This window comes from Syngnathus acus, chromosome 1 (assembly GCF_901709675.1).
Source record: "Syngnathus acus chromosome 1, fSynAcu1.2, whole genome shotgun sequence".
NCBI classification, from domain to species: Eukaryota; Metazoa; Chordata; class Actinopteri; order Syngnathiformes; family Syngnathidae; genus Syngnathus; species Syngnathus acus.
In genome coordinates this window covers 13,000,469-13,028,067 of record NC_051087.1, presented here as the reverse complement: position 1 = coordinate 13,028,067, position 27,599 = coordinate 13,000,469, and the positions used below count along the sequence as shown (strand labels likewise).

The 27,599-nt window shown below is 41.5% G+C and overlaps 2 protein-coding genes across 2 annotated transcripts in view; both read right to left on the bottom strand.

Annotated features, from left to right (window-relative positions):
• Nucleotides 1-280: 280 nt before the first annotated feature.
• Nucleotides 281-16,725, bottom strand: naa15b (N-alpha-acetyltransferase 15, NatA auxiliary subunit b). The gene is made up of 20 exons (XM_037260168.1): nucleotides 16,515-16,725; nucleotides 13,925-14,009; nucleotides 13,714-13,818; nucleotides 12,950-13,107; nucleotides 12,676-12,810; nucleotides 11,407-11,560; nucleotides 11,150-11,269; nucleotides 10,492-10,587; nucleotides 10,233-10,339; nucleotides 8,436-8,508; nucleotides 7,672-7,841; nucleotides 7,452-7,604; nucleotides 6,967-7,095; nucleotides 6,653-6,866; nucleotides 5,876-6,069; nucleotides 5,681-5,789; nucleotides 5,472-5,570; nucleotides 4,758-4,901; nucleotides 3,602-3,699; nucleotides 281-2,059 (listed from the first exon to the last, which is right to left on the bottom strand). Exons 1-20 carry the CDS (start codon nucleotides 16,566-16,568, stop codon nucleotides 1,862-1,864), a joined length of 2,595 nt encoding a protein of 864 aa, XP_037116063.1. The 5' UTR covers nucleotides 16,569-16,725; the 3' UTR covers nucleotides 281-1,861.
• Nucleotides 16,726-23,429: 6,704 nt separating this feature from the next.
• maml3 (mastermind-like transcriptional coactivator 3) overlaps nucleotides 23,430-27,599 on the bottom strand; it is a 103,143-nt gene continuing 98,973 nt past the window's right edge. Inside the window, exon 6 of the mRNA XM_037260062.1 lies at nucleotides 23,430-27,522. Coding sequence (XP_037115957.1) covers nucleotides 26,456-27,522 — 1,067 coding nt within the window. The 3' untranslated portion in view covers nucleotides 23,430-26,455. The remainder of the gene's footprint in view (nucleotides 27,523-27,599) is intronic.

Here is a 27,599-nt window from a genome sequence, read left to right as displayed (position 1 = left end):
TCTTGCACTTGAATTTGAAAAAAGAAGTGTATTCCAAATAAAAACAATCGTATGAAACGTATTTTCATGTTGGATATAATTTCTAATCCCGGCCTCACCCCGAAGATCAAAAGAAACCCCTTTTCATTCTACCGCTTTAATTTCTAGGCAGAGCTTTCCTGCTGGGCTGCCCTCTGCTGGCTCTTTTGACCGCTCTACAGCGCATCCGTGCGTACAACTTAAAAAAACCCCTCAGTGAGATTGTCCAATAGCTTCTAAAAACATAAAATGAACATCTGTGTGACGAATTTGTAAGACTTATACTTTTATTAACATGTAGAGCGTTGCTCCACCCACCCAAAAAACAACAACCTTTCAGCCTCACTGTGATGATGCAAAGGGCCATTTGCACGGAGGAAAGTTTGACATTCTGTTGTGTAACAACAGCTAATGTAAGACAATGCATACAGACAGAAACAGGACAGACAATATGGGCTGTTATAATGAACGTTTGTTTGTAATAATAAAAATGTCATTTGTACCGAAGTTGGCACATTTTATTAGAAGAGTATGTTCTTTGACAATGATGAGCACTTGATGAGCGTGACCCGAGAACTTGGATACCACCAGTATGACTACATCAACCAATGCAAAAGAAAAAAAATCCCAACACTTTACTTTTGTGTGGTTTTAATACAAAAATCCAGAGATATCTTACATTGCCATCTCAGATTTAATCTTTCACATTAGAACCCAAATTAGAGAAGGGCAAGAAATAAGGGAACTGGTATTACCAAAACAAAAGTGAACCAATTTTGGGTGCTGAAATCTTTGCATTTTAATGTTCGACCCCAGAGAACAGGTTTGAATGACAAATTCTGACCATGTGAAGAGTCATTCGGATTTAAATGGAAGACCCTTCTGCATGAGTTATAGTGTAGCTGTAAAAAAGAAAGTATGAAGAAATCACTTCTGTGAAATCAATACTTGGATGGACAGGAGGCATCTATGATATTGCTTAGATCCATCACTTTCTCCTAAGTGTGAGCATGTCGAGTAGTAGTAGCAGTGTATTCAGAACCAGACAAAACACAACCTTGCAGTTATCATTCTATGCTACGAGCCGCTCTGTAGTAACAGACCATATATTAAAACGACAAGGGGATCTAGTGCCTTCTTCCAGGCCGCGTTGTCACACTCTGCCGCACACTGTGTGTAGAAGGACTGCCCACTGGTGCTCAAATGATTGTTACGGCAGATTCAAATTCACCTGTGCTTGATGGATGTCCTTATCATCGACTTCAAGTCCTCATTAACTCTGCTCAGCTTCCTGCTGACTCGGGTCAAACTCACTGAGCACACAATTGCTCCCAAGTGACAGCTGTGTCCCATTTTGCATTTATTAAATTAGCTTTGCTTGTAAAAGAACCAACCGATGGGCTTGTGGAAGCGGCAGAGTCAAACTCCAGTGGTTGTCATCTCAGAGAAACCAGTCAGGTCAGTTTCACTCCAACATTTGCCAATAACTGTTGCTTTTTTTCCCCCTCCCAATTAATATTCAGTGTGGTTGGTTGCGCTATTAAAAAAGTAAAATGGCCATTTTGTTATCTTCCTCCCCTTTATCACAAATAAACAAAACCGCACACATGCTCAAGACTCATTCACATCCATGACACACACACACACAAACATACAGTCCTGATTTTCAGCAAATGGGAAAGAGCCAAGCCATGCCGGGTCAGACCCAATGTAAGCTGAGCCAAAGAACGAAACATCTATTTCGCTTCCCGTGTGTCTGGCTCTATAAAATTACTGCCAGGCGTACCACAAGGCTCTGTGCAAGGCCCTATTCCTTTTCTCATCCCCCTTTGTCTGGTCATGCTCACATCTCGTTAGCTAGCTCTTCTGTTTCTGTGGACACATCTCCATTAGCGATCTTGGTGTTCTCCTCGTATCCAGGCGGCATGAAAGCTAATGTATAGGGGTAAAGCTTGTGACACACTGCACGATATGAATCAGCACACTCCTTTGAGTCGCTCAGGGAGCCACTCCGAAGACTCTCCAGGACATCTGTGCAGATCTGAATAAGAAACAAAGCGTCAATTGTTAATTGACAAATCAGCACAGAACTCCATTAAGCCCTGCAATAACTTGTTGGGTCTTTGAGAAGCAAGTTTGCTATGCAATGACTGACTGTAATATATGGAGCAACTTTCTAATTTCGAAGACCAATACAGTGGATCCTCGGTTTTCGAACGTCCCAGTTCTTGAACAAATCGGTATTCGAACAAAAAATTCGAGATTTTTTCGCTTCGATGTCGGACGAAATTTCGGTTGTCGAACCTCGCGAGATGAGCAGAGAGTACCCGCATGCCAACTGACTCCGTTCGTTATTACATTCTCGTTACTCTGAGGATTGCATCAACCCTAATCATGCCTCCAAAGGAAGCGAGTGGGAGCAGTAAAGCCATCCTAAAACACAAAGACGCTCTCAAAGCAATGCGACAGTGAGCGCCCGGTGCGGTGCGGTTGCGCGATCGGACCAAATTAAGCTGCCTGCGCACTGAGGTCCACTTAAACATAAGGACATTAAAAATATTTTCTAAATTTCAGCGACGGCTCTGTCACAATAATGCGACCAGCGCGGTGCAGTTGCGCGGTCGGCGACGCGCTACGGTTGCGCATTCGGCGGTGCGCTGCAGTTACGCGATCGGACAGAAATGCGCAAATGACAAAATGCTGAAAAAAAGGCTTTTATTTTTTGCTTGGAACGGATTAAATTTGTTTCCATTATTTGTAATGGGAAAACATGGTTCGGAATTCGACCGATTCACTTCTCGAACAGCCTTCTGGAACGGATTGTGGTCGAAAACCGAGGCTCCACTGTACTTGCCAGGGACTTGAGGCAAGGATTTTATGAAAAGGGGAGGGCGAATACAGGGCTGCAGCTATCTAATATCAGTAATTAGTAATAGTAGTGGCAACAATAGCCTGCTGAAAATTCTATTGAATAAGTGTGTATTTGGATAAACTATTTTACATTTAACTGGCCGGCTTGCATTGGCTGTGTTTACCTATCTATAGCTATGGCCCTGTGATGAGCCAATGACATCAAGTGTGATTGGTGGCTTGTGCATTGATGAGGAACTAGCTTGTAGTCGTAAGAACTGGTAGGAATTGCACAACACATTGACCATCGACAATTCATACGTATGTTGTGGTATTATGCTTCAGTTTGGCACAAAGGCAGGCTCGTGTGCGGCACGAGTGGGGCTCTCTTTCCTGGTCGCTTACCGGGGCTGCTGTGCTTCCTAACCTTCGAATCCCATATTGAGAGAACAGAGGCAAAACTAAAGCCCTCCGTAGCAGCAGCCACACTGATTTTTTTCATGAATTTGATCAAAATAAATAATATTCAAAATTATCACAATGTGTCATGTGCATGGCGAGTTTATCTTTCAGAGTTTTGCGTAACATTTGGCAGTTCTTCAATTTGCCACGTGAACGCCCGTCACGGATTTGTGTCTCAACATGTTTGACTGAAGTGCAAAATGTGAATTTTGACTTGCAAACTGCAAAGCAAACCCCCTTATTTCGAGCCTTGCTTCATGAACAAACATACCTGGATAGATCTGTTTTTGAGTGACTCATCGAGTGCGGTGGCCAGTTCAACTGCTTTAGACAATGTCGACGAGTCCATGTACACCATCATCTTAGCAGCTGCAAGAAGGACAGGATGTTACTTTGTCAGCTCATTTTGTGCACGTGTGTACTGCTGTGAGATATGTCAACATACACAAAAGTATAATATAAAAATGTCTACTATACGAGATAACCCTATAACCATTTAAAATCATTAATTCCAAGAGTGCGGTGTTGCGTATGGTCTGTTATACGAATGTAATGTCTGAGGCATGATTAAGAGATTTCTGGACTAAACATTGGTTGATTGGTCATGTCTGCAGAGTATGACGTGGCTTTTGTTGTTTGCGTGATTGTTCAAGTATTGTATGGAGTCTGTGCAGTGTGCATGTGCTCTGGTAGGGAATGCTTTGTGATTTTTTTTTGTGTGACAAGAGGGGCTTTAGATGCCCAACACCTGGACGCTACGCTTGCATTGTGTTAACAAGGTATGAAGGTTAATGTAACTGCAGCAATTCTTGCTGTAGCAAACTCATACTTCTCTACGGTGCTGCTTGAGGCACACAGATGTAAGCAGCTTTGGACATTAAACGACAGTACAATGTACACATCGACAGTGTACTACGAGACCTGAAAACCAGTTGTACTCCCAGATTTATTTTAATGGCCCTTAGTGTTGGATATTTGTGTTTTAGTATACATTTCTGTCTCTTTTGTGTATGAAATATATAGTGAATTATTCATATATACACTACCGTTCAAAAGTTTGGGGTCACAAAATTGTTTGGGTGACCCCAAACTTTTGAACGGTAGTGTAAATATTATTATAATAAAATATTATGAATTAAATATTATAAATTATATCTTATAATAAGATTATAAAAAATCTATGACTATAAGTATACATATATATTATAAGATTTTTTACACAGAAGATTATATATATAATCTATAAATAATTATCTAAATAAATATATACACTACCGTTCAAAGGTTTGGGGTCACCCAAACAATTTTGTGACCCCAAACTTTTGAACGGTAGTGTATATATTGAATTATTCATTCATTATTAATATAGATTGAATTATTCATTCATTCATCTTCCGAACTGCTTCTCCTCAGTACATGCAACATACCAGCCAATCGGTGTGGTACAGAGTTGGAGTGTTTGGAGAGGTAGGCCTGGTTGAAGCTCTTGGCATTGCTGTCGCCAAACAGCCGGGTGACTTCTTGCTTCAAGACTGTCCGAACCATGTCAGGCAGCTCTTTGCTCTCTGAAACTGAGCAGAAGGGAAGGCGGCAGAGTGTAAGATGTACAGTAGTGTTCAGAATAATAGTAGTGCTCTGTGAATAAAGAAATACCTAGGATGGAAGGTACTTTTTATGTTTACAAGGAGAACAAGGTACACATACAGTCTGTTAAATTGAGCTATTAGAAAAAAGACCGGGGACACCCGAATCCCACCTGTTTGAGAAACTCACTGACTGAATGCCACACTACTATTATTGTGTACGCCCCCTTTTCTACTTCTCCCGACTAATAGCCCCCAATTTTACAGCCTTAGGAGTGTGCATAGCATAAATGCTTGGTCTTATTGGATTTGTGAGAATCTACTGAATCTACTGGGTGCCTTGTTTCCCATGGAAAAATAAAATTATACTCAAAACCTGGATTAATCTTTCTAGTCACACAGCATTACTATTATTCTGAACACTACTGTGTGTGTGATTTGATGGAAATAAAACAAACAACCAGGTGAAAGAACATGAGTACATAAAGAGCAGAAAAATGCTCCAGATTTTTTTTTGCTTGACAGATAATGGATGGATGGGTGGATGGATGATTTTACCTCCTTTAAAGAAGCGCACTAGACACTGGTGTAGCCATGGGTGGTCTGGGTCGATGGCTAACGCCCTTTTCACTGATTGGAGCATCAACATGTACTTTTCTGAAGAGATAATGCCCATAAAGCATGTTTTAGTAGCAAGTTTAATAATGACAGAATACACAAGAGTAACTACAAAGTCCTTCTTGTTGCATTGAGGTGAAAAAACAAACCTTTTCTGAAGTAAATTTCAAATGCCAGTAGGTGTGTGTCAATTTTATCTTTGACAAGGTTTTTGAGAGGTATCAGAAACTTGACTGCTTCTTCCAGTGGATTTTCTACCTGCATACATAATGTCAGCATAAAGGTCAATATCACTGTGACCTGTTAAGCCTTCTGAAACATCTACTGTATCACTTAAAACAAACCTTGACCAATTTGTCCGGAATGAGCTCCTCTTTCGGGCCTCCAATTTCTTCATCGTCATCCTCCTTCTTCTTTTTTTGATTTTTCAACTGCTTCTCCTTTTCTGCATTCTTCTTTTCCTCCTCAAGCTGGGCCTTCTTCTGAGCTCTCCGCTGCTTGTTCCTGAGCTTCTTCAGCTCTTTGTCCGACAGGTTAGCTGTAGGAGAAGAACAACGTGTAAGAAAGAACGGTCGTAAAGGTTCGACAATAAATTGCAACACCCCAAGATTTATAACATCTTCGTGCAAAAGCAAAAATACTATATCATGTAGCTATTATCTGAGCTACTTCAATTTGTCAGGTATAAGCGAATTGTCTGTTCAGACTACGGTCAAATTGAAAAAGGATCACATATGAAGGTGGCCCTTGTCGGACTGGGTTGGTGGGGTTGGGATCAGTTAAACCGTTCAGACTGTCATAAAAAATCCGATACTGGTCGCATAAGGACAAAAGAGTGCAATCTGGGCCAGATTTGCCTGCAGTATGAACCTAGCCTTTGTTACTGCAGTAATCTTTGTTTAAGGGTTCCTTGGTGTCACTTCCACACGACTTTGTTTTCTACAGTAAGGTTGGCATTTTTTGTTTTCTCATGTTTTTATGTGTAATATGCTTATGAACCAGTGCGTCTTGCGTGAACAAAAACTTGTGATTTCTTAAAATTTGTGGTGGGTTTGGCTCATCTGATAGGTACTGACAAATGGCATCGATATAAAATTTAACCTAAAAGCAGTTTTCATTACCAGTGTCGGCCTGCAACTCCTTGCTATCGTCAGTCAGAGGATTGTCATGAAGGCTCAGGTATATCTGAATGGCAGTGACGGCGGTCTTGTAGTAAAAGGGATGCATTCGAAGTACATCCTCAAGTTTCAGCAGGTCCACATATGAGCGCAACGTCATCTTCCTCATGCAGTAGGTGTGGAAATCAAACTGGTCGTCCGTGATCTCCACAAAATGCTGGAGGAGCGCAGGCAGACAAATTGATGTGATGTGGAAATGAATACAATCTGTATAAAACACACAATTGTAAGGACTCATCCTGTTCAACAAAACCTACTCTTTCAATTTCATGGCACTTCTTGAGGGCCTCGCCATATTTGTTCATAGCCTTGTAGGCAAGTGCACACTCTGTCTGGAACCACATACACTGCATCTCATTCAGGTTCTCCACTGCTGATGCCCCCTCCTGGACAAATACCAAACACAGACATTAATGACATTCATTTATAATGACCAAGCCACAAGAAACAAGACATGCAGACTATGTAGAAGTTTATGGTATATTTACTGTATACTGACCATCTATACTTTGACACCACTTCAAAACAGATCTTAGTTTACAGTTGTGAAAGTGCTATACATGTAAATAAAAATGTATTGTATTGTACTAGTAACATAAAAGCAAATATTCCAGGAATTAGACATAGACCACTGTGGATTTTTCTTTCATTAACAGAGGGGTACCGACAATTTTGTCCACGTGTATGTTTATAGACTCATCTGAAAGCTTCTTTCAGCATCTACTTGTGAATGCGTTCTCACCCGTGTGAACTTGGAGCACATCTCCTCCGCCTCTTTGATCATGCCAGCCTTCAGCATGTACTTGGCACACTTTGAGTTGATGAATCTGTCAGCAGTGTCCAAAGCCTGTGCCTCATCCATCCACTGTGCTGCCTCTCGAATGTTCCCAGCATGCTGCCAAAGAAGCTACATTCAACACCCGCAAATGCAGAAAGCAAATATGTGTTATAGCAAAGGTTACCTTGTAAATCTTGGCTTTGACAACAAAGAGTTCGATGAGGGTTGGAGTGCTCTCAATGGCTGTGTTGATGTATTCCAGAGCCAATGTCTGTTGACCAACCATGTCATAGTGCTGAGCCAGGAAGTACTGCACCCAAAGCAATGTGGTTGGTGGCTCCTCTTTACCATCATCTGCGACAGGCCAAGAAACCAGTTAAATTCATAAAATTATGCACCAGACAGCAATAAAAAAATAAATTAAAAAAATGCCCATTGACCTTCGTCAATTTTATTATTGAAAGAGACACGCGACTCCAAAAGTATCACCTCTTGTACGAGGACTGTTTGCAGCCTGTTGGGGCTAGTAGGGCCTGAATTACCCAAATTCATTTGAAAAAGACATCACATGCTAATGGCCAATCACAGCTCACCTGTTTTCTGGGTTTGGTCATGTGACATTCGCAAACTGAGGCGTGATTGGTTGCTACCTGAGCCTTCAGCAAATTGGGACCTTTTCAGTTAACAGCATGTGGTAAAATGTGCTTTTAAAAGGATTAAATGTATATGAAAAATAACATATTAGGGATGGGCGAGTACAAGCATCGTTACCAGGTATGTGTGCCGATACTAGCTTTAATTCGTGATATCGGTACCCGTGACGTCATCTGATATCTATTGTGGCCGTTTTCTGATTAGGAACTAGCAACTGTGGATTATCATCCTGAAAGCTCAACAATTCCTATCATCACATCTCTATTTGAAATACGCTCATGTGTTTGCTCTTACCATTTGGGCTGAACAGTCGGGAGCTCTTTAATGAGGTCTCAAATCCGACCACTAATTCTTCTATAATTGACACCTGCAATTAAAAAGATGAACTTACTTGTAGTTTCCAATAAAAACAGATTAATAATTAGCTTTGTTATCTTTCGTGCAATTCCAGTTATTTACATTACCAGTCAAAAGTTAATATATTAAAAAAAAGTACCGTAATTATTTGACTATAAATCGCGTTTTTTTCCATAGTTTGGGTGGGGGGGCGACTTATATTAAGGAGCGATTTATGTTTTTATCCAAAAATGTTCCAAAAAAAAAAGGTGAAACCGCGATAAACGAACCGCAATGTAGCAAGGGATTACTGTAATTTGAATTTCAAGTGACGTCAGCAGCGCGACGCGGCGTGGCGGTTGTTTACATAAAGGACAAAGATTGATCACGGGATGACGAAGATGACGAAGGGCCCCACGTACTACCGGCATCATTAGCGGCTTTGTTTCTAAGTGACACGGCGGACGAAGAGTTTGAAGGATTTAAGGATTTGGAGTGACACAGAAGGTTTGAAAAACTATTATGGCTTTTACCCACGCCCGGTCCTACTCGACGGAGCTCTCTTTCACCTCCGTGGATTGAAGTCGGGGGCCGGCGCTCGGCCGGGTGGCTGTCCAGGGACGGTGGATGGGGCTCGGACATGGCTTTTACGCACGCCCGGTCCTACTCTACCGAGCTCTCTTTCACCTCCGTGGATGGAAGTCGAGGGCCGGCGCTCGGCCGGGTGGCTGTCCGGGGACGGTGGATGGGGCTCGGTCATGGCTTTTACGCACGCCCGGTCCTATTCTATGGATCTCTCTTCCTCTTCCGTGGCTGGAAGTCCACGCCGCCACACGCCTGGAAGTTTGTTTTGTTAAATAAAGAGCCGTTTACCAAACCTACGTCTTTCCTTGTACTTTGTTAACGCTACAATATAGTTATATACTAGATCTGTGGAATAACGACGAGGCTGACGTCAGGGCTCACGCGCGGCGTTGTTGACAAAGGACGAGGAATTTGATTGATGGATTTAATGATTTAGAGTGCACAGATGGTTTGATAATATTATTGCTTATATAATAGTTATTTGATTTCTAATTTATATATCGTTATATGGGCCTGTGGAATATTTTGAAGTGCAAGCGCCGTCAGCGGTGCGCACCCATTGTTGACAAAGGACGATCGATGGATTTAATGAATTGGAGTGACACAGATGGTTTTATAAACGTGTTATTTATGTAATAGTTTTTTTTAAATAACTCTGAATGTTACGTCAGGGCCGTTCTCAGCTCTTTGTTTGTGTTTATGTCACGTTAGCATACCTATCGTTTAGCCTGTTGTTGCTCGTTCATGACTGTTCTTGGTGTTGGATTTTGTTGAATAAATTGCCCCCCAAAATGCAACTTATACTCTGGAGCGACTTATATATGTTTTTTTTCACTTTTTTGGGCATTTTATAGCTGATGCGACTTGTACTCCGGAGCGACTTATAGTCCAAAAATTACGGTACTGAACTTTCAGCTGCACGTGGTTAAAATGTGTCCGACTGACAATTTTCTACCCTTTTCCTATAATACATTCAATTGATAAATGTTAGTTTAACACATTTTAATCATGCACAATCGACGTACATGTCCTGAATTAAGTAAATTCAATGGAACCAAAGAATCTTCTTTTCTCCAAGTGCGTCAAAACTTTTGTCTGGTTAATGATTCACAAAACAAAAATCTGTTATTTAACTACTGATATCAGTCATAACTGAACCATTGATGTTACCTTTTCTTTGTCGTTGTAAAGAGATTTCAAGGTGGTGAAAACAGGTGGACATCCTTTACTGAAGTTCATCCTCAGGTACCTGTCAAGACACTCTTTGAACTTCTCACCTACAGGATAAAGATGTGGTGTGATGAAGATTGTTAGGGGGGATATAAAATGTACAAGTATCTAAATCTACTAGCCTGTTCTTATACATCTCATCATGTTAGAAGTGGAGTTACTATTAGTCTGTTAGGACAAGAGTGATTATTGGCCACACCAGTAAGAAAGTTGAGGGGGAGCCGGCGAGGAACGAGGCCTTTTGGAAACTTCTCCCAGGCATCTTCATAGACCTTAAATCTCTCCTCCACACTGCCTAAAAAAAAGACAATATGAAAATTTAAAAGGAAGTCAAGTCAAAACTTTTCTTTACAATAATATGTTCTATGTGCACCCATTAGTCTAAACACGCCATTCGGATGAGTATTGCGTTTGTGGAATATGAATTAGGTGGCAAAATTTAACCTAACCCCTTTTTATTGTTCTCAGGGTGCGGACATTTTGACACTTGCTGTCGACTGAAAATGATATGAAAGTGCCTAGAGGCTCATGTAACGACCAATAAGGGCTAGCCTGTTTGTTGGGTTTGGCAATGTGACGTTCGCAAGCTGAGCCCTTAAGTGCTTTGATGTCATTTTCAATCGACAACAAGTGGCAAAATGGCCACCCTTTGACATGAATAATGACTAGAGGCTTTTGCTGCCTAACTAATATTCCACAAACAGAATATTAATCAGAAGACTGCATTTAGGCTGATGGGGGCTGCATAGAAGAATTTATCATCACTTGACTTCCTCTTTAACACATTGACAATGCACCTTGAAATAGTTTCTATATTTACTTCATTGTTGGCGATTCTAACAGCAAAAACACCTTACTTGGTTTTAGAGCTTTCTCCAGGCCGTGATAATATAACCAATTCTCTGGGTTCCTCTCTTGCATGCGATGGTAGACATCTGTAGCCTCATCCAGACGCTCCAACTTTAATAGCAACTCCCCTAAAAGAGAAACACATATTCAACTGAGCCCGGAACTGTACTAATTCCAAATAAAAATGTTGACATTCCAATGTTGAAGCTTTAGATGGACAATTGTCTCTTGTCCAGTCATTGTGACGTTGAGAGACTTGACTCACCCCTTGTCTCTTCCACTGCCAATTTGTCACAAATCTGCTTTTCATAGTTTGACAAGTGCTCCAAAGCCTCCTTGTAAAGACCCGCTTCTCTCAGCACCTGGTTCTGGTAAAGCAGCAGCTCACTATACTCGTAGTCCACTTTGTCAGGAGACGTCTACAAATAAAACACATAATTTGATACACAGAGGAAAGCAGAAAAAAATACTGCTGAGTAAGGTGTACAATTCATGGTGAGCATGTGGGGGTTGTAGGAGAAAACACAATAGTCTTGGATTGACTTGCATATTTGGATTTTCAGCTTTTTTCAAATTTATAAAACAGAAAATTAAGATGTTTTTCATTCCTGAAACTCAATCATCAGATAAAAGAAGCCCAAACATACAGGAATCCCCATTGAGGGACGAGGATGCACTGTAACTCCGACAAAAAGATGAAATGTGAATAACCGTGGTACACAGCAAATGATTAACTTGGAGATTAAAGAACCTCTGCAATAACTGTACTAAAGGACCACACCAGGCCAGTGACATACTTTTGAGCTTGACAATGACCAGCAAATTAGTTTTAGGTTAGTAGGGATGGGCAAGTACTGATACCAGAAATCATATCGGCGCCAATACCAGCTTTATGATCAGGAACTCAACATAAGAAATTAGAAGAATAGAACATGAATTTCATGCAATTTTAAGCGGGATTGGTATATTGGGATATGAAGGTCATTTTCATAAATTATCTGTCATTGTTTTGGGCGGAAACTTTAGGTATCAATAAGTAGCTACTTGTGGAATTTGGCGCTTTGTATCGGGGTGACATAATTCAAACAAAAATACGGTTTTGACTGCAAATGAATACCCTTAGCAGTACAGGAAATTTGCTCTTTGCCGCCTCCATTATATTCTGTCCATCCACCACGCTCAAAGGATGGTGTCACAGAAGTTTTCTAATTTCGTTATGACTATCTAGCAACACACTGCAGTGTTCATTTGAGGCACCCACCATTTTATGGAAGTTACTGTAACGGTACGCTTCAGATTATATTCATTTATTTGTTGTGGCAACTAAAGCATTCAAGTTTTTATGTCCCTTCATTTTCCCACTGTTGAGAAGTAACTTGAACAAAAACTACTTTGCCAATAAATGGCATGACCAGAAGTGTGTATTGAACCTGGTGCACGTAGCTGTGACTCAATTGTGCTATGGATGCAAAGGACATGCTGACACAGCCACTAAGCTCTACACAGTGAGATTATTTATAAAAGGGTGCCAAACCTGTTGTGTTTTCCTGAACTCCTCAATGATCTTTGCTGCCATCTCATAGTCTTCCAGGAGATGATAGGCAATGGCATAACCAATCCAGGAAGCTCGCTGAGCGGGGCGCAGCTGCAACAGCTGGTACCGTGTCTCCTACAGGAACAATGAAGTACACAGGATTTACTAACTTCCCAGCAGAACTAGCAGTGTGATGTTTTGTTACTTGAAGAAACTCAAGTAAATACAAAACTTACACTGTGGGAATTTCTGAAACTTTTGCCCAAATACTTACCCGATAACCTTCCAGATCTCTCATCTGAATCTGCAGCAACGACAGATCTCGAAGGATCTGGAGGTTGTCTTTGTCCCACTTAAGCGCGTTTCGGTAACACTTGATGGCCTCATCGTATTTTTTATCAGAGCGCTGTAATAAACCGTATACGTGCCAGCCTGATAGGTACACAGAGTTAAGGAGTGTAGAAATAAATATCACAACAAACAAGTTTGCCCAGCCCATGATTTGGCAGCTGGGCTGGCTTGAAGACCCATGTTTAAGCAACAGCCAAGGTCCTTGAGAAAAGGGGAAAGAATTTAACAACATTGGAAATATAATCTTGTAAACCCGAATCTTGTAAACACACTCATTTCAAAACGGACAGTGTTTCGAATGATTTGTTAATTCAATGTTCATTGATTTAAAAAAATGATTTCAATAATTGCAAACAAATATATTCTATCGCAACGTACATTTTTAAAATATAATCTGAGGTCAAGTGATCACTAATTTCATTACATGGGTCGCGCCTTGCCCTACAGGACGCTGACATGTTTTTTTTTTTTCCGCCGTTGGAGTTTTCAACATTTTCCATAAACTCTCTACACAGCTCTACATAGTGGGGATAAAGTTGAAATTGTAACCCTGTTGCTGACCCAAATCATCTTGCTGTGAAGCCCACTGCCACAGGAGCCTTCATTTGACACACTTAATGATTCAGTGAACATGAAACCATCAACCTTTGAAGAAATTAATTACATTTGAAAAGTATTTAAGGATACAGACGTGACTCTTGAGGTCATTGCGCAGGCCTCTTCTCACCAGGTCATAAGCATCTTCCTTCTTGCCCAGGCAGTTAAGGGTCAAGCCTTTCATAGCTAGGGTTTCTGCAAAGGAAAATAGGATGCTTGCTGAACAAGAGCTTCCAGCCTTTAAAGAGGACAATTTCTATGTATCACTCCATGGATACACACATGCAGTTTGGCTACAAACCTCCATGCTCTGCAAACTTGGGGTTGGACAGGATTTGTTTGCAAAACTTGAGTCCATTTCTGTACTGCTTATGCTCATAACATCGCTGTGAAAAAGGCAAGGAAAAAGACATCACATGAGCACAAAATTCTTTTCAGACCTTGCAAAAACAGGACGGATGAACGTTAGCTTGCTGAAATACATTTTTGTGCCAACACTGAGACAGATGCTTAGTAGATATGCCCCAACACATGACTGTTGTCTATGGAGGAGCAAAACTGCAAAAATAAAAAATAAAAGTGAAAATAAACACAAATATTAATATTGTTTATACCAATAAAAATACAATTCTACTTTCATAACAAAAGAAAACTTCAATGTGTATTTTGTATTTATTTTCACATTTATTTTGATGTTTCTAATTTTTAAAACATTTCTATATTTTACTTTTATTTTGTATCATATATTTTTGTGTTTTCGTTTCCATATATTTTTAAATATTTTTTTCATTTTCTATATTCATTATTATTTGCACTTTTTTTCTTTTCTGTGATTTCGGTAGTCTTGGTCCTGCAATTTAGAAATATTCAAATGAGAGAGGGGCCCTATGTGTGTCGTGGGTTAAAGTATTCATCTATTGGTTGATCAATAAGTGCAAAAATTACCATCACCTACCCAATAGGCAAATAGTTCACCCCAAGAAACACTCAGGACCGCCCCTTGATTTGAATAACATTTCCTTCAGCATTTCATTCATTCATCTGCCGAAACACATCCTCAGGCGCGTAGCGGGTGTGCTGGAGCCTATCCCAGCAGTCTTTGGGCGCTTGGTGGGGCACATCTTGAACTGGTCGCCAGCCAATCATCGGGCACACAGACAAAGATTCACACCCACACTCCGGACAATTTGGAGTGGTCAATCTGCCAATGTTTTTGGAATGTGGTTCATTTCTTTTTAAGAAAATGAGTTGCACCAACTTTTGCAAATCTTGTATAAATGAAGTAAGTAGTTGTATGTTGATCGTAAATGTTCTGTGGTGCGTTTATCTTTTGTTCGAAGTGTGTTTATCTTTTTCGCTCTGGAGGATGTTTATCTATTGTGCACTTACTCGGCCATAAGACAACGTACACACTGTATTGGTACGACTCATGTTCAGTTATGAATTGCCGCAAACCCAATGGCCTACCTACCACTGAACTCTCGGGAAAGCTATAGTGACAGTTCAGTGTATTTCGGACACAGAGCGCAGTAGGCGGATTACGAAAAGGCCTACTTTTACTGTTTTGGAGGGGTTTTCTTTACACAAGTATCAAGTTGTTACTTCTACCCAAGTACAGAGCGTGAGTACTTTTCTCACTTCTGTCAATAGGAAGAAATACCTACGATAATTACAATTAAAAATTAATCATTCAGAAATACAAAACTCCCCAGTGAACATAAACCAAAAATGTACTTGCATTAAAAGAAAATTACCAATATTCAAAGTGCAGTTCGTGTTAAAGAGTTTTTTCTTTTCACTCAGGAATCCGTTATTGCAAACAGTTTGTTTGAAAACAATGCCAAAATTGGCTGGGTATGCTACTTGATGATAGTGAACCGAACTGTGGGATGACGTCAAATTGGAACGTGCCGAGTCGCGACTGTTCAAACCTAAGCAGCACGCAGTCCAGCTCCCAACCCACATTAAGAAACCCTAGAACCACTTGCCAATGTGCACATGCCACTAAGATCGACTACACAATGTACAAGGACACATTTGTTGCGACTTGACAGAGCAAAGTCGTGTACATTCCGCAAACGACAACACAGCTCGAAGCATGGAGCGAAGCGAGGGCATGGGTGTTAGCTTGCTAGCTGCCAAAGTACAGCAGGCAGGCCTGAAGGTGCTACGGAATTGCTGACACTATCATGCCGGAGATAACTCAACTCACTCTAAACTGAACCCTCGGGTCTCACACTTGAACCGATAGCTACACTAGCGTGGAAACCTATAAGCCACAAGGGCAAAGCCTTGCAAACAGATTAGAAGCGACAAATAGCCATATTGTTGAACTAAGTTACCTAGCCTATAAGCTAACACTAGGCTGCTAGCGTATGTCACTTTCTATAGCGGTTAATATGTCTACAAGTTAGCTAGACACGCCGTTTCTAAAACAAACCAAGAAAACACATTAAACGTTGCCAATGAGCATCCGACGAACAAGTCATATAAAAAAAAAAAAACACCAAGTCCCCTTGCACTCGTACCACGAGACACACTTAGCTTTTTTTTTTTTAGCTTGTTAGCCATTATTGGACCACGGGTCCTTTCCAAACTAGTGATGCTTATCACACAACAGCACTTAGATGTTGCTTGTACTTCATCCATGCATTTGGGTCATTTTGCCGAAATGACCACTAATCGATGGCCACCATCACAACAAAGCAACGGCCAACCATTTTGGTTCCGTACAAGTGACAGCGACGTTCACGGCCGGAGGAGCTAAGCCATTCAATGAGTCCATTTTGCTAGCTCATGTGCTAACAGCCCGAGTGCCACCGGTGGCTATGCTCTGTAAACTCGCCAGTACTCCCGCTCACCATTATGCCACTTCCAAGAGAGCAACTCACCAAAATCCTCTTAAAGAGAGCGTTCTCTTTTGGTGGTAAAGTAACTGTCGGCATTGTAGCAGCAAATGAGATCAGTTCCCTCTCGACCTCAGCACATGTAACGTTAGCTAATGCTAGCGCGAACAGGCAAGACGAGTCGAGCCGAGTGACGGACGGGCCGGGCTTGCTTGCCCGTGGGGCGCCCCAGTTCGATTGCTCGGCTTTCTGCCTTTGTCTATTTCCCCTGACGCACTGACGGAACCCTGACAGCTTCAAAATGGCGGCGACTGCTGTGGGTACTTCGACCACCTCGGCAAGGGGCATGGGCTATTTTCTGAGAAACATTTTAAACGCGAATCTTTTTTTGTCTGGTGCTGAAGGTACAGCTAAAATGAACATGGACATGTTTTCTTAATGTTTGCCTTTTTTTTTTTTTTATTCCGATACAACATCAATCAATGGGAAAATCCAAGAGACTTTTTTTTTGGAAGCTTGACATTTTTTCCCATTAAAGAATTTATTTATTAGAAATTGAGTTAATGATCTCATTGGTAAAAATGTTCAAACATATATTGATTAACGACAACATCAGAATAAAATACAATAACGGATAGTGGTCTCTTTTCTTCTTAAATATACTGTATATAGATACAATTGCATTGTATATATAAGAGCAAGAGTATAAGAAGATTCCAATTAAATAATCTTTTAAGTTCAAACCAATAAACCTTTCTACAGTACAGGTTTAAACTGTAATTGCACAGTTTCACCCTGCAACCTCAAGATGGCGTCATCTCGACAAAAAAGATGAAATCACATTGCCGCACACAGAGACAAAATTTGATGCTGATCATGTACCAGTAAGTCAACATTGCACCACCAATAGACTGTATGAAGTGATCCAACCATTCAAATATTTATACATTATGTAAACCCATTTATAAATCAGGTTAAAAGAGGCAATTGGAGCGCTTAGGCTCTGTGACATTAAGATGCATGTTTATTAAGTAATGAAACAAAAAGATAAAGTCATCCAGTTGTAATGAGACAACTTTAAACAGGTGAGTCTAGGAGAGGAAGATTAAGGAAGAGAGAGAGACATAAGTGTTGTTTTATTCATGGTAGGCGACATCTTGGGCCTTGCTTTTCTGTTATCTGGTGGCCTCCTACTCCTACAGCACAACAATGGCTCCTGCTACCACATTCATCACCCTGACACACCACACACGCACACACTCACACGCACACAGACACACACAAACACAAACACACACCATCCCCCAGCAACCGCATGTGCCGTTCCACTTTGGTCCACCTACAGTACATTTCCTCACCTTATTAGCCTGCGAGAGAGGGAGGGAGAAAGAGAATGATCTCCTAACTCATCACCCCCTCTTGGCGACACATCATTTGTCGTTCTGTAAGGAACTCATAACAGTGCTTCTGGAGTGGGGGCTGATGTCCTGTGTGCAGAACCATTTGGCTACAGGAAAATAGTGGCTGCCATTAGTTTGGTTTCACCACTGAGGGTCCACTGAGATGCCAGCTGCAATTCTCTGCAGGATGAGATCTTTTGCCTCCAGTGTTTGCCTAAAATATACATACATATATTTAATAATAAATATAAATGTTACATACATCTGAAAAGTGCAGCATGCATTTGTATTCAGCCTTTACTCTAATACCCCCAGTTACAATTCAGTGCAATGAATTGCTTTCAAAGTTCACTTAATTAGTAAATAGAGTTCACTTGTATGTAATTTACTTACGCTCAGAATAAATACACTTGTTCTGAAATGGCCTCAGTGGTTTGTCAGGGAATACCAGTGTACAAGCATTATTAAGTGTAAGACCAGGGAACTCACCAGACAGGTCAGGGATAAAGGAGTGGAGAAGTTTAAAACATGGTTAGAGAATGCAAAAAAAACAAGAAAAAAAAATCAAGTTCTGAAAACCTGAAGCAACATTGTTCAATCCATCATCCAGCTGCAAACGAGCACATGACCATTTAATCGTATGTCTGCTTTAACTGGCTGATTTTGTCGTTTTTGATTAAAATCAGGTGATATTTTCACAATTTTCTTATTGTTATTAGCTTTTATTTATTTTTTACACATTATAACACAAGACAAAGACAATGGCATTCAAACAATCCCAAATTGTTGATTTTTGTAAAAAATTAGACAAACTAGGATAAAGAACAAAATAGTAGAGGAAGTCAAACGTTCCACCTGTTATTCTGTTATTCATATCTTTATTGTTTTAAACAGTGGTCCCCAACCTTTTTTGCGTCACGGACCGGTTACGTGTCAGAAATATTTTCGCGGACCGGCCTTTATATAAATAAATAATACCATTTATAGAAATAATTAATACATTTATAATAAATATATAAATACGATGAAATAAAATGATATGACCGGCATAAAAACAAGTATAGACGACATAAAAATGAAACTCGCACTGAGCTTGTTTCTCGGAAACGAGCCGGTCCAGTCTAGGCGTAATCGGAGACAATGACACCCGAAGTGGTTAAGGTTTGTCGGTTAATGAGGGGATGCTTGGTCTCCATGTGCTGAAGCAGTTTTGAAGGCTTCATTGCCTCGTTAGCTAGCCTGTCGCCACATATGCCGAGTGCGCTTGGCGCCTCAGTCACCTGTCATATTTTTAGTACGACTCCAGAAATGTTCTTTTAAATGCAGCTTTCCTTTTCTTAGAAGTCGTAGCCTCTTCTTCTTCCGTCTCCTCATTGGGCTTTTTTCCCTTTCCGAAGAAGCTTTCCAAACATCTGTTTCTTGCTCATGTTTGCTTGCTCCGCGGGCTCGACTGAGGTGACATGTCACGTGACCGAGATGAGCATCTTGACCTGAACCGACGAATGTAATTGGGAAAGAATTTTTCTGTGCGGCTTGGCGTCCAAGTGACCCACGGACCGGTACCAGTCCGCGGACCGGGGACCCCTGACCTAAGATGCTGATTGAGACATGTTGATTTTGGGTTGTTGCCAGTGTTAAAAAAAAAAAAAAGACAATTGATTGTTGTTCATGTCTTGATGTAAAGTTTGCACTGATTATTATCTGCTGCAGGGATATTTGCACTTAAGAAAAGTTGCTTGATAATGCACAAGGTGATGTTACACATGCTCGGTAGCTCCGCTACTGGTGGTGGCGTGGCGGTTAGCAATTAAAGACGACAGTTACTAGCCCCTACCGCTTCGTCTGCATTTTTGAAGAATAAGACAGACAACACAGATGTCAGCTCTAATTTTGGAATATTTTCGAAGTTTCAGCGACGGCGCAGTCACAATAATGCGTCCGGCACGCTGCAGTTGCGCGGTTGGACGGAAATGCCGAAAAATAAGCCTCTCCAGCCTGGATGTCAGCTCCAATTTTGGAATCTTTGCTATTTGGGTCAGCGACGGCGCTATTACAACAATGCGTCCGGCGCGCTGCGGTTGCACGATCGGACCAAAATGACGAGAGAGAAAAACTTCCTGCGCACGGAAGTTCAAAAAGTGACAAAAAAGAAGAAGAAAGTTTTTGACAGCTTTTTATTCGGTAGCACGAATTTTTCATTGCGACCTGCATTTTGCTGTATCAAAGTAAATGTCATGAAAAGGGGAAAAACCCTACATGGAAGCGCAATGTGTTGTGTTGGGTTCTTTTACAAATAATGACTGCTGCTTTGAGTTCACAGGGAGCCAGCCTCTTTATTCATTGTATATTGTCTGGCCTCTAGCGGTGAAAGACGGAACTACAATGGTATGGATGACACCACGCAATCAATATAGGTTTGAAACTCGGGTTATTGTTTCAATGTCGAAGTTAAAACTAGGCTTGCAGTTTCCGAATGCCATACGTGATGGGTGTTGTAAAAAGTTGCTTTAACGATTGACGAGCAAAAAAAAAAAAAAACCCTCACTGGACCTGGTATTCCCAGGTGGTCTCCCATCCAAGTACTAACCAGGCCCGACCCTGCTAAGCTTCCAAGATCGGGCGTCCTCAGGGTCGCATGGCCGTGAGCGGTGGTTGAATCCAAAAGTTTGCATTTTATAGATAAAATCGCCCCTGTAACCAGCTTTTTTCCGAGTTTTGGGGTTTCATGGAAACTTGGCTATCGTGACAAATTTTTGAGGGTGGCTGATGGGTTTAGGGGTACACCTGCTTGTAGGGGTGTAACGATTCATCGATACACATCGATTAATCGATATAATGCTCTACGATTTATTGGCATCGATGCTAAACGTAAACATCGATTTATATCGCCGTGTTTGACCTCGGACATTTGACGCGACTTTATTTTGAAATCCAGTTCATTGTTGCTTGCTTCCTCTTTCCGGGAGCAGTACGCGGCGCGCTGTGTTGTGAGCAGAGCAGGCACGTGAAAGGGGAGCCGAAAACTACGCGGCTCCTGGGCTGGTGCTATGGCTAGTGTCCAAGAAGACGAGGAAATTCGCTCCCCTTTGGGCTTCAAGTCATTCGTTTGGAAGCACTTTGGATTCCAAAGAAAAGATGGCTCAACGGACAATTAAAATTATTGTAAATAAATAATTCAGTAATGCACTTTAAAGTTAATGGTATTACAAAAAAAGAAAGAATATTCATTTTTCTTTACTTATATAAGAAACAATATAGGAATTTGATAAAGTTCAGTGTTAAAATAAGCACTTTGTATACTACAATACTCTTGTAATTTCCTAAATAAAGAGTTTGCAGTACCTTGTTGATTTTGCGTATGAATTGTTATAAATCAGGATATTGTTCTATATTTTTTATTAAAAAAAAAAAATAAATAAAAATATCGATCGTGGAGCACTATATCGTGATGTATCGTGAATGAATCACAGCAGGCTTTAAGATATCGGCAAATATCGTATCGTGTTCTTTGTATCGATATGATATCGTATCGTGACAAAACCCGCGATTTACACCCCTATTGATTGATTGATTGATTGATTGATTGATTGATTGATTGATTATTGTTTTCATAGCATCAATGAACCTCTCGGTTGTCTATAAGCATGTTTCTGGGTGTGGGAATGCAATGAACAATTTTGCCAGCAGCCGCCCCCAACTCCCATCACCCTGCTGTCCTTCAGAATCCCCCCTCATCTCGTTTTTCTCTGTCCAAGATGGTGTCGCTATTGAGCATGAGTAATGTTGTTGTCACCGCTGCAAGTCTCCATTTATCAACGTCAGATGGGAGAACAGGGCGTCTATGGCGGATGTGCAGGTGTGTACAGGAGAAAGAAGAAGCTATACTGTGAAGAGAAGAGAGATTTAGCAGTGACTGGAGGAGGGAAGGTAGATAAAGGTGGTCATAGTGAGGAGGCAAGGCAGCTGACAGAGCGCAAAGGAAGGTGTTAGGAAAAGATGGATCCCAGCAGCAAGCTTCTGCGCCTTTGTGTGGTCCGTGAAATAACAGTCATAGGTTCATCGGTGCTATTATTGACAGAATAATCAAAGTGGAAGTCAACCTCCAAATTTTCTTTGGAGATATACGGTCAATTGCCAACATACGACGTCATCATTGTTATCCCACTAGACAGCGGCACGTCGAGATGACGTCAGTTAGCATCCCAAGAAGGTGATGATTTCCTGACAATTAAAACAAGAAAACATAAGAAAACATGAGCGTGGAGTGCGTATGAGTGATCTTGCAAGACAATATGGCCCTAAAAACTGTTGGTGAGAGCGCTGGAGTGGGCGACGGCAATCAAACAAAATCCTGGACAACTTTGAAATCCCCCCCGGACATTTTAATAGGTAGCAAAAGTAGGACATGTCCGGGAAAAAGAGGACGTCTGGTCACCCTAGATGAAGGTTCAATTAAGAACTTGTTCTTAATTGTTTGCCTGGGTAAATAAAGGTTAGATAAAAATAAAATAACATTCTCGCAAAAGAAAACCTGATTTTGACGTCTTTGAGAAGAGGAGGAAAATGGTTGAACAACAAAACAACACACGAGTTATTCTTGGCGATTCGTTTTTGCGTTGGTGTGCACTGAAGGAGAAGAAGGGAATCAGAAGTGATGCACTGTTAGCCAACAGTTGTTGTGGACAGGTATGTTTGTCTGTATATTTTGTGAAAATAACTCATTTTACGGCCTTCTTGAATCATGTCAGCTATATTGAGACATGTGTTTCTACTCAAATGGCAGGTAAATAAACTCATTCATAGTTGAGTAGAAGCACCTGAGGCTAAAGCCAAATTGTGCCAGGCTTTTTACTTTCTGGACCTGCATTTCCCATCTGTGGTTATAGCTAAGGTTTCAGTTGTTGAGGCGAAGGGGGGACCAACCAGTTGTTAGGTTTGGAGGCAACTACCTTTTTGTGCAGGGACTGATAACTTTGAATTGTTTCCCCCCCCTTAATAAATCACCATAAAAATGTTTCCTTTGCCTATCTTTTACATTCGTTTGATGCTCTTAAACGGTAAAGTGAGAGCGTGTAGAATTATGTGCCACCTAGTGGTGAACTAATAGAATGCAACAAAGTTCCAGAATGTGCAAAACCACAAATAGACCACACTTTGCAAGTCTACCACGATGTCCTCAGCAGAGGTACAAGCAAAATCTCATCACAAACAACTTCTAGTATTCCCGCAAGTGCATTTGATACACATGCTTTCGTCATTGATCCATGGCGGCAAGACATATCAGCAAGGTCAGCATTCTGTATGGTGAGGCGTGAACCATGTAATGTAATAGACAAACTTATTGTAATTTCTGTGATATTATTATTATTTTCTTGTCTATTGTAATCAATATCAGATCATGTTTTATGACAAATGTAACCAGGTATATATATTTTTAAAAGGCTCACGTATCCGTCTTTCAACTGTATGTAAGAATCGAAAGCAGTATTGACTAATTCGTTTTCTGAAATCTTCTGCAGACCACAAAGTCATAGATCAAGAAATAAATGACAACAACTGATTATGATCAGCGAGAACATTCTCTTTATTATATTTTAAAAACAAAAAAGTTTTTGTAATTCTGTTTTGTTACAGTTTCAGAGTTCTGTACAGAGTAAAAAGAAATAAGCACTGCTTAAGAACAGTCAACTCTCAAACTAAATAAACAAAAAAAAAGGAGGTTTACAATAGAAATTAGTAGTAAGACATTGTCTGAAGTGCAATGGCATAGCTCAGATGGGTTAATCATGAAACAAAAAAAGTCTAAATTAAAAATACTTCTCTATATTGGCCAACAAACAGTAATTCTTTACAGAGTAGAGACTGTTCTGTTATCTGATGTAATTAAACCTGTAAAAACATATTTACAAATAGCCATTATCTTATATATATATATATATAGATTTTTTTCTTATAATCACATACTGTATGTCAGCACCAGTAAAAAAACAAACAAACAAACAAACAAACAAACAAACAAACAAACACAAAACTAAACATTAACAATAGTTTTTTTGTTTTGTTTTGTTTTGTTAAAATGTTGTCTACAGACTTGGTCCCAGAACACAATGATAATTGCAGGAAGTTTGTTTTGCTGAAGCGAATAAACAAAGTCAGGATGAACCTTCACTTTAAAGAAGACAAGACTAACCCTAAGAGTGACGCAGGAGCGCTTCACCACCTCACAAAGGCCAACCTACTTTAGTGCTCTGACAGTGTTGGTTTATTTGTCATTGAAGCCTACTTGGAGTTCTTTGCAAAGTTTTGGACACCAACACTGAAGTTTGACTACTTTTCACAAGAAAGGCTCAAGTAAAGGCTTTGTTTTAATGTCCTCATAAAATTGCTACAAAATAAACCAATTGTCAAACTCGGTATAGACAAATGGAGAACTTCAACTCCCCAAACAATGACAAAAATAAAACACAACCTCATTTGCAGGTATTAAAAAAAGTCACCAGCTCTTCTAGGGTGTTTATTTAAAGGGTCGGATCACACAATACCAACAACCATGAAAACAAAAGCAGTAATGGGCATGGAGTTCCTTTACAGGGAAGAAGGCTTTTTGGTTTGTTAACTACGGCGTCATCCTCCAAACATTCACACCGATGAGCTGACGACACAATAACGCACAGCCACAAAATTATACAATTATGGAAGGAGGAGGTAAGATCCCTAAAAGCATTGACACTTTTCGACATGTTGTTGTTGATTTTCAAACCCTAAAAGAGATGGAAATTTCAGGCTTCTCACCTGGGAAGCTCATAAACTGTACGACGCTCTACGAGATGGCAGAACAAGCAATCACGGAATCTAATGAATAAATCCCAAAGGTTTAGCAGTGGTTTATTTTTCTAGTAAAGCACCAGAGAGGGGACAACATAATTCTTCACAGTAGGTTTATAGTATGACACCATTAAGTCGGAGCGCATTTGTTTCATTGCAGCGCGCGGTAGTGAAGGAAAGCCACAAGGTAGCAAACGGATGTGACGGGATGGAAGAAAAGGCTGTGGTGCAAGAAGAGGACAAAAAGATTTCTAAAAGACAAGTCAAATTAAATAAGGCCAATTTCAACTTGGTTGTTTTTTTGTTTTTTGTTTTAAATGAGAAAGACATTAACCAGCATCATACTTTGGAGGTCAAACAACAACTAAGAAAACAACATGGGGGGGCAATTTTCACTTTTCGTCTTTTTTTTTTTTAAATAAAAGAAGTCACTTGTGGTGCTTGGATACATTCAGTGCCCAGTGATCATTTCGCCTTCACTGTGTCCGACGCATGCGATGTGCTTTGTGCCACACAGGCAGAGCGCTTCATGTCGGCAACCCAGATTACTCATGTGTCGTCAATTTAAACAACTGAATGTGCATGTGCTAGCTTTAGCTGCCTGTTAGCTCCTTCGTTCTCTTTGTGTTCTTCTACTGTACATGGATGCTTGTCATCCCCAGACATGCACAGAAACAGGACCTCCCCCTTCCCTCCAATGAAAAAACAAGCCAGTTGCCTAGCAAAAAAAAAAAACAAAAAAAACCAGGCGAGGGCAGAGACTCTCACTTGTGCGGCGAAAGAGATGAACATCATTTGTTCTGTTGTGATGTTCACAATTTCAACAGCGAAAGGAGTGTTGAGAGCAAGGAATGATTCTCTGGAGAAAGGGTGGGAAGGATGTGTGGGGGGGCAACAAATAGATCAAATGGAAAGAGCGAGCGTGAGATGGAGGGAGAATTATTGGTGCGTGTTGGAGTGTGTATGGGGGGCACATTTTGAAGACAGGAAATGGCAGGATTGAGAGTACTTTGGACTCTCTCTCAGCTCCTCACACAGTAGAGAGATGTGAAGCACTGAGCTGGGTGGCACAAACACAAATAAACTGCTGTCTTGAGGGCAACTTTTTCTTCCCTTCCATCAGTCTGATGTGCTGAAGCTACGGCTCAAAACGCTCTTGCACAAGACAAAATGATTTCTCAGTGCACATACACGCGCCCAACACAGGAACTCTGAATTGGTATCTGGATGTTTTCACCTTGAATTCAAAAGGCTTCTTTACTTCTAGATCTTAGGTGCAGAGTTGCCATATTTGTCGCTCTAGTGAAATGCTTATGCGGTGCTAGCTACACAAAGGCATGGCCCAACTTAGGAGGGCATCCTTTTTGGGTCCAGAGTCTGCTGTCCAAAGTGAAGGACCCTTGTGTCAAAATATTGAAAAAAGCCATATGCTTTAGGTCCAACCAGAAAGGTCCTGTTCAAAGAGACGAGGAGGTTATGTCATAAGATCTCTCACCCAAAGCTTGCCACATTCGATTCCAACCCTGTGTATGTGATAACCTCAAAGAGACAAATGTAGGAAGCTCTGCACCTAAGGTTCCTAACAGAAGAATCCTTTTGGGAAAACAAATATTTGACAACCAAGAAGGATCAAAGTTGCCGCAATTGCACTCCTGCGGCGTGACTGAGATTCTACACAGACAACAGTTAACATTGGACAACATTTGCATCTTGAAATGTTTAGTTCATCCAGTCAAAACTCGTCTCCAGTTTTCTTTTAGGCTATTGGCTGGGGAAAAACTCCTCCATCCAACCATCACTCGAGTCCAGCTCTGCTCCTGATCCATCCCCCAATCCAAAGGCTCCTCCACTGGAGGGCCCGCCCCCATATCCATAGGATGACATGTCTTGATTGGCTGTCCTTTGGTAGCCCTGCGTCTGACTACCAACACCCCCAGGTCCGTAGGGTCCAGACCCCCCACCAGTCCCTAGGCCCGGACCCCCGGGGCCTGGCCCAAACGCCCCCATTCCAGCCACCCCTGGACCCAAAACTCCTTGGTTTAATCCCTGGCTCATGACCATGGGGCGGGACTGGTTGGTCCTTGGCTGACCGCCCATGTGAGCACCCATTGGGCCACCCATACCCGCTGCCGGGTTGCCCACCCTGGGGTCCATCCCCTGGGCCATCCCTTGGCCCGGCCCCTGAAAATGTTGCTTGGCCACTCGTGGAGGTTGACCTGGCTGCATTCCGTAGCCCTGGGCGGAGCCAAACCCGACCCTATCCCCTCCTGCTCCTGTAGTCCTTCCCATGCCTTGTAGACTTTGTCCTTGTTGCTGTGGCCAGCCTCCCCCGGCCATGTGGCCGCCACCGCCGCCCGCTCCCAGCATACTTTGTAGTCTTTGTGCTTGGGCTTTGGCATTAGTTGGGCCTTTGAGGGGTTGCTGGGCCATGGGATTCATCAACATCCCTTGTCCTCCATAGCCTCCGGTGCCACCTGCTCCGGGCATACCTCCAACTCCAGGACCTGCACCCGCCTGCCGGTTTTGCCCTCCAACTGGGTTGTGCTGCTGCGGAAGACCGAGGGAAGCTTGCACACTTTGGCCCTGGTGCTGTTGCTGGTGGATCATTTGGCTCCTGGAAGGGTTGAGCCCGTAGAGGGAACCTTGGTTAGACCCTTGGGTGCTGTAGGGTAGGCCCATGTCAGCTTGGGGTCCTACGGAGCTCCCCTGGCCCTGGACAGAGCTCATCTGGACCATCTGCTGCTGGTTCTGCTGCTGCTGTTGGAGAAGCCGTGCAGCCCGAATGCTCTGGAGAGCTTGGCTCCTAGATGCCAGATCTTGAGGAGGACCTGTAAATAATACATAATATGCACTATGGTCAATAATAATTGACAACCACATAATGTCATTTATAAGACACGGACAT